Source organism: Trichomycterus rosablanca, chromosome 11 (genome assembly GCF_030014385.1).
Source record: "Trichomycterus rosablanca isolate fTriRos1 chromosome 11, fTriRos1.hap1, whole genome shotgun sequence".
Lineage (NCBI taxonomy): Eukaryota > Metazoa > Chordata > Actinopteri > Siluriformes > Trichomycteridae > Trichomycterus > Trichomycterus rosablanca.
Window position 1 is genome coordinate 39045798 of NC_085998.1, and position 6960 is coordinate 39052757.

The window sequence follows — 6960 nt, forward strand, 5'->3', positions numbered from 1 at the left end:
TTATATTATCTCTGCGTTTGAGTCCTCCTTTCTCCCACGTGACATGATGTTTCTCCTTTTTGGGGTCTGATGTTTCTCCTTTTTGGGGTCTGATGTTCCTCCTTTTTGGGGTCTGATGTTCTCCTTTTTTGGGGTCTGGTGTTCTTCTTTTTGGGGTCTGATGTTTCTCCTTTTTGGGGTCTGATGTTTCTCCTTTTTGGGGTCTGATGTTTCTCCTTTTTGGGGTCTGATGTTCCTCCTTTTTGGGGTCTGATGTTCCTTCTTTTCGGGGTCGGATGTTCTCCTTTTTTGGGGTCTGGTGTTCTTCTTTTTGGGGTCTGATGTTCTCCTTTTTGGGGTCTGATGTTCTCCTTTTTGGGGTCTGATGTTTCTCCTTTTTGGGGTCTGATGTTCCTCCTTTTTGGGGTCTGATGTTTCTCCTTTTTGGGGTCTGATGTTTCTCCTTTTTGGGGTCTGATGTTTCTCCTTTTTGGGGTCTGATGTTCCTCCTTTTTGGGGTTTGATGTTTCTCCTTTTTGGGGTCTCATGTCCTTTTTTTGGGGTTATGGAAGTGTCCACCCTAATCGCAGTGATAATTGCAAGTAAATAAGGTGACCAAAATAATGGAAACAAAGTGACCAATAAAAGACACAAACGATTCCCAACAGGAGCAAATCAATGCTGACAAGGTGCACACCATCATATCATCTGGGAGCAGTGGTAGATCAGCAGTTAGGGTACAGGGCTAGCAATCGAAAGGTTGCTGGTTCAAGCCCCACCACAGCCAGGTTGCCACAGTTGGACCCTTGAACATGGCCCTTAACCCTTAATTGCTTGCAATGTATGTTAATGCTAAATGCCAAAAATGTAAACGTAAATCTGTGCCTCTATGCCCCCTCTGCTGGCCAAAAAAACGGTAATGCAGAGGGACGCAACTTTACAACAGTTGACTTTAAGAAGAACAAATCTACATGTGTACAGTACAATGAAATTCTTCTTCCGTGTATCCCAGCTTGTTTGGAAGTTGGGGTCAGAGCGCAGTGTCAGGCATTGTACGGCGCCCCTGGAGCAGACAGGGTTAAGGGCCTCGCTCAAGGGCCCAACAGTGGCTGCATAGCAGAGCCTGGATTTGAACCAACAATCTTCTGATTAATAGCCCAAAACTCCCAAGGCTATGTTTGTGTATTTTAAACTTTTTTTTCTTTCTTTCTTTCTCATTTGTTTGTCTGTTCTAATTAAATTTGTATTATTTTTTAAATGCATGCTCGCTTGCTTCAGACCGAACGTTTGGTTTAATGTTACAGTAATGCTGAATGAATAAAAGCTGGGAGGGTTTTAATAACCACGGATGGTTTATATGATTGATGGAACAGAAGAGCACAACCCGATTAGATCACATCGCCGAGAAGCTTTACTGTAACGTTCAAACACTAAATCCTTTCTGGAAGGCTGGTGATTTCACATCTAACCAAGACAAACGTGGTGTTATGATGAACTTTAGATCATGTTACACCAGCTCAGATGGACTTCTTACACTGGCTGCCTGGTGTATTTGTATTATTATTATTATGAGGTGATTATGATCCGCTTATGACCATCAAAAGTCCAAACAGAGGATTAATCTTTGATAAATCTTGCTGATCTCCTGAAGCAGTATAGCTCATCTTGATTACTTCACTTTACCACAGCATGGATTTATTTTTGGATCATTCACCGCCTGTACCAATAATGTACACCCCTAGTCCTCCCATCATCCCTCCACACCTCAGTATCATCAAGCCTGCACGCACACGCTCACCTCACACGACACGACCGCGTCAGAGCCAGTGTTTCCCAATCATCACCCCGTAGTTCCCTGAACGGCAGGCCGGTGTTTACGCTCCTCTGAGTTATCCACCTGAGTTATCACTTCATCAGCTCGTCCTTCACCAGCGTTAAACCTGCAGGTAAAACAGGAAACAGGGGTACGGTGCAGGGACTCCGGGAGCAGGGAATCACTGGCGTACGGCCCAGCGTGGAAACACACACACACACACACACATAAACACACACACACACACACACACACATAAACACACACATACACACACACACACACATACACACACACACACACACACACACACACACATAGTTTTATATTTTTTAGCTAATTTAACCTCAATACACGTCGAACTGTAATGATTGCTAAATAAAGTGCACTGACAACGGCTGTACAGTGCATGATTTAACTGGTACGTATAGATGCGCATGCGTAAAGCTTACTTTATCAGCAACTATCTTTGTTATACCGCATTTTCATGTTAATTCATACTATGACCCTAAGCGGTTACCGTCCGTTCAGTAAGACGCGTTTGTGTGCTTGTGCTGACGCGGCGTTAGAGTGTATATGGGTGAACACACATACGTGTCAGTCCCTTCATTCAGCGACGCTCTCTCACAGCACTGCGGACCGAAACACAGCTGAATAATGCCTCCTAAAAGCTCGAATAAACAGCAATCTGAGGAGGATCTGCTCCTGCAGGACTTCAGCAGAAACCTGTCGGCTAAATCCACGGCGCTTTTCTACGGAAACGCTCTGATCGTCTCAGCCATTCCAATCTGTGAGTAGCGCCTGTTAGCTCTCATGCTAACTCATATTCTGCTAACTTTGTCTTAAAAACTGTGTTATTATTGTGTTTTAATTCATAATGAATTAAATAAGCACATAAATACCTCTACAAGTGTTGATTAATAACAAACAGCTGCTTTGTTTTGTTACTACTGAGAAAATAGCATCTTATGTGGAGCTAGTCATAGCTACCTGGCTAACTGCTCCAGCCTAGAAATGAACTGTAAATAATGTGTCATATATTGTAATAATAATGAAATAGTAACGCTGTGCATGTGTAAATGCTTTATCTGGACCATAATACACCACAAAACTCGCCCCACAACCATCGGATGTACAAAAATATAAAGTAATCAGTGCTTAACAGTGTTCCGCACACTTTTTGTTGTCACACGTCAGCAGCAGGACCAAGAGTGTCTCAAACACCGAGTGGGGTCTTATCTACATTCCAGTGACCCTAATTGATCATTTTCAGGCAGGCAGATTCAAAAATAAAGTCAATATTTAATGGTTGACTTGCTTAATAGAACAGTGACACTAGTAACAGAAAACCGTACAATTTAAAAATGCCATCAGTCATTTATACACTTTATTTAGATCCCATAAAATAAAAAGATGTGGAATCTGACATTATATCCTGGAAAATATAGAAATGGGGAACATTACTTCAGTTGTAACAGTATGCAGTCTAAGCAATTAAAGGTTAAGGGCCTTGCTCAAGGGTCCAACAGTGGCAACCTTAGTCCAGCACCTTAACCACTAGGCTACAGCTAGTCACTTAAATGAACGCTTTTATCCAAAGCGACTTATGACTGAATACAATTTGAGCAGTTGAGGGTTTAGGGCCTTGCTCAGGGATCTAACAGTGTTAACATTGTGGGGAGAGGTTGTAGGGCTTGAACCGGCAACCTTGTGAGTACTAGTCCTATAAGGACGGGGATTCTTAGGAAAATATAAGGATGGGGTATCAGACATTACACCTACATTATAGGTTACAGGTATAAACACATTACAGGTTTATACCCAGGCTCTTCTTCTTTCTCTAATTCAACAGGGCTGTTCTGGAGGATCTGGCACATGGACCTGGTCCAGTCTGCAGTCCTCTATGCCGTCATGACTCTGGTCAGCACGTACCTGGTGGCGTTCGCTTACAAGAACGTCAAGTTTGTCCTTAAACACAAGTAAGAACTCCTTAATAATATCATGTCCGTAATTATTGTTGTTGTTTTGTTTACTTTTTATACCTATAACAATAACTTGATCTTTATTTCTATATTTATACTTATATCTGCATATATTGTTTATATGAGTAGATACACTACTAATATATACAATATAATATATACTAATATAATAAGAGGAGCCTCTTATTTTTTTTTGCATACTGTATATTGTATATATGCACCTTGTACATTCACATCATCTTACTTACTTTATTTGTAGTTGTTGTTCTTCTTTTGCTTGTTCAACTACAAGTAATTTTCCCCAGGACAAATAAAGTGTCTATACAGCTGTTTGTTTATCTTATGTTTCTATCTATCTATAATGTAAGGGTTTATCAACCGTGTGACGTTTTCAGGGTGGCTCAGAAACGCGAGGACGCCGTTTCCAAGGAGGTGACGCGCAAACTGTCCGAGGCCGACAACCGCAAGATGTCCCGCAAGGAGAAGGACGAGAGGTAAAACGAGGACGGTCAGGCACTGAATAGACAACATGTGTGATTAGAGGTGTCGTAAAATAGAAACTCTTACACAGGAACAGTTTTAATCTACATCGCGGCCAGGAAAATAAAAATATAAAATGGACCAAAATATAAAGACAAGATAAACAGAAAGAAACATAATAACCTGTTTTTGCTATTAAATTACACGCGTGTTAAAACATAAATAAATAAATAAATGTACATCATTATACGCAGTCAGTACTCAAGATCAACCCACTCACTTATTTATTCATTTATATATTCAGTTATTATCTGTTTTACCTCCGATTTATCCAATTTAGGGTCGATGGGACATTATAAACACAAGATTCCTGAATAATTAATAAACTATTCCTAGATTTAAATTAAGTTTGTGCGCATTAGACGTCTGATTCTATATAAATTGGTGTTTGTGTTAGTATAAAGGTGGCATTTTATTTAAATAAATAAATAAACAAACTTCCCAATCATCATCTGTGAGGATTTTATATTCTCCCCATGTAGGTGTTTTCCCCTCCAGGTACTTTATTTACCTCCCATTGTACAAAACAAAAAAAAACATACCAGTAGGCTTATTGACTTCTCGATGTGTGTATTGCTGTGTGGGCCAGCCTGTAATAGACAGACGTGTAACGTGTTTCTGGGTGCTGCTGGACCTGCCAGTGTAATCAGAACCGATTTGCTACAACACGTCCGGACTGTCGCCTCACAGCAAGAAGGTCCCGGGTTCGATTTTCTGTGTGGTTTATCGGAGATACGAAATTGTCCATGACTGTGTTTGAACTGATGAGTCTTGTGTAAGCAGTAACTATCTGTCCTGTCATGAATGTAACCAAAGTGTGTTAAACATCACAGTAAAACCCTAATAAATCAATAAATATGACATGTTTTGGTTAATTAAACGTGTTTGTTTTGTTGTGTAGGATCCTGTGGAAGAAGAACGAGGTGGCTGATTACGAGGCCACGACCTTCTCCATTTTCTACAACAACACGCTGTTCCTGGTGCTCGTCATCGTCGCCTCCTTCTTCCTGCTGAAGAACTTCAACCCCACAGTGTAGGTTTTCTCTCTCGCTATTTTAACTGTGTAAACTATTTACACTGTAAAGTTTCATCTTTATATATATATATATATATACACACCGATGAGGCATAACATTATGACCACCTTCCTAATATTGTGTTGGTCCCCCTTTGCTGCCCCATACACAACAATCTGTGCTGCTCTGTGTATTCTGACACCTCTCTATCAGAACCAGCATGAACGTCTGTTGGATCGGACCCCACGTGCATCAGTGAGCCTTGGCCGCCCATGACCCTGTCGCCGGTTTACCACTGTTCCTTCCTTGGAGCACTTTTGATAGATGCTGACCACTGCAGACCGGGACACACCCCACAAGAGCTGCAGTTCTGGAGATGCTCTGACCCGGTCGTCTAGCCATCACAATCTGGCCCTCAGATCCTCACGCTCGCCCATTTTCCCTGCTTCTAACATCAGCTCTGAGGATAAAATGTTCACTTGCTGCCTAGGGGCTGGCGGTGGTGGGGCTGGATCCAGCAACCCGCTGATCACTAATCCAGTACCTCAACCACTTCTGTCTATAATGCATTTCTAGGGACGTACCGATATTTATTTTTCCCATTACGATAACAATCCATGATTCTTACTTGTTGTCTGAGAGTAGTAATGCAGGGCTATCTTAACTATCTTAGCCCTGATATTTTGTTCGAACCTCAGCGGTGCTACTGGCCATCCAGGCGTCTACACAGACGTGATTCGCCGTGTTGCTCTGGTTACTTTCTACATTCAGAAAGTATTCAGACCCCTTCAATTTTTGCACACTGTATCGTCCTGTGGATTTCATTCTTAGTAATTATTATTGCCATATAATCTCGCCATCAGTTTACTCTAAACATCCCATAATGAGCTGAAGACGTTTAGTTTAATAAAAAATACTAAAATGAAACCTGAAATGTCTTTTTCACAAAGTGTTAAGTACTGCATTGAAGCTTGAGCAGCATTTACAGCTGCAGGACTTTTCTACAAGCTTTGCAAACGTGGATTTGGGCAGTTTATCTCATTATTCATTGTCCAGTGTCTGAACTGCCTCTTCAGCTCTCTCTGCAGATATTCCACAGGGTTTAAGTCTGTGTTTTGCCTATGCTAGTTAATGACATTCAGCAAATAAAGCCAAAACAATAAATAAAATGACTTTTTATGGTATTGATTCTCTCTTTTTCAGCAACACTACCAATGTACTCCAATTTTACTCCAATAAAAATGCAGTTAATTGTTTTTATAAGCTTAATCTTGCTAAGATTAGAAATGATTCCACTGTATAATCTAAATTATCTTCTGGATCTTTTGTGTAATCATTTATTAATATACGTGTTTATTTTCCTCGTTACAGGAACTACATTCTGTCCATCAGCGCCTCCTCTGGTCTCATCGCGCTACTGTCCACCGGCTCAAAGTGAGAGAGCCGCAACCATCCTGAAGACGACCGATTGCAGTGTTTTGGACGAGAGACTGGGGTACGAGGGTGGGGGCGGAGGCAGGTTGGGGGTGGAAAGAGTGGACTTTCATGAAATTAATGAAGAGTGGACGCACAGGGGTCGTTACTGAATCCTGCTTTTCAGTTTTTATACAATAAAAGACGTCAAACCCAA

At 41.2% G+C, this 6960-nt stretch overlaps 1 protein-coding gene across 1 annotated transcript; it reads left to right on the forward strand.

The window, feature by feature from the left end:
• Nucleotides 1-2385: 2385 nt before the first annotated feature.
• On the forward strand, nucleotides 2386-6960 carry ssr3 (signal sequence receptor, gamma). The gene is made up of 5 exons (XM_063004307.1): nucleotides 2386-2582; nucleotides 3645-3771; nucleotides 4170-4268; nucleotides 5216-5347; nucleotides 6702-6960. Exons 1-5 carry the CDS (start codon nucleotides 2450-2452, stop codon nucleotides 6766-6768), a joined length of 558 nt encoding a protein of 185 aa, XP_062860377.1. The 5' UTR covers nucleotides 2386-2449; the 3' UTR covers nucleotides 6769-6960.

What these genes read in the sequence shown, in the direction of transcription:
- ssr3 (XM_063004307.1), top strand. Translation starts at nt 2,450, where the DNA reads ATGCCTCCTAAAAGCTCGAATAAACAGCAATCTGAGGAGGATCTGCTC. An exon ending in CGTCTCAGCCATTCCAATCT is followed by an intron (nt 2,583 to 3,644) that starts GTGAGTAGCGCC and finishes CTAATTCAACAG; the next exon opens with GGCTGTTCTGGAGGATCTGG. An exon ending in CGCAAGGAGAAGGACGAGAG is followed by an intron (nt 4,269 to 5,215) that starts GTAAAACGAGGA and finishes TTTGTTGTGTAG; the next exon opens with GATCCTGTGGAAGAAGAACG.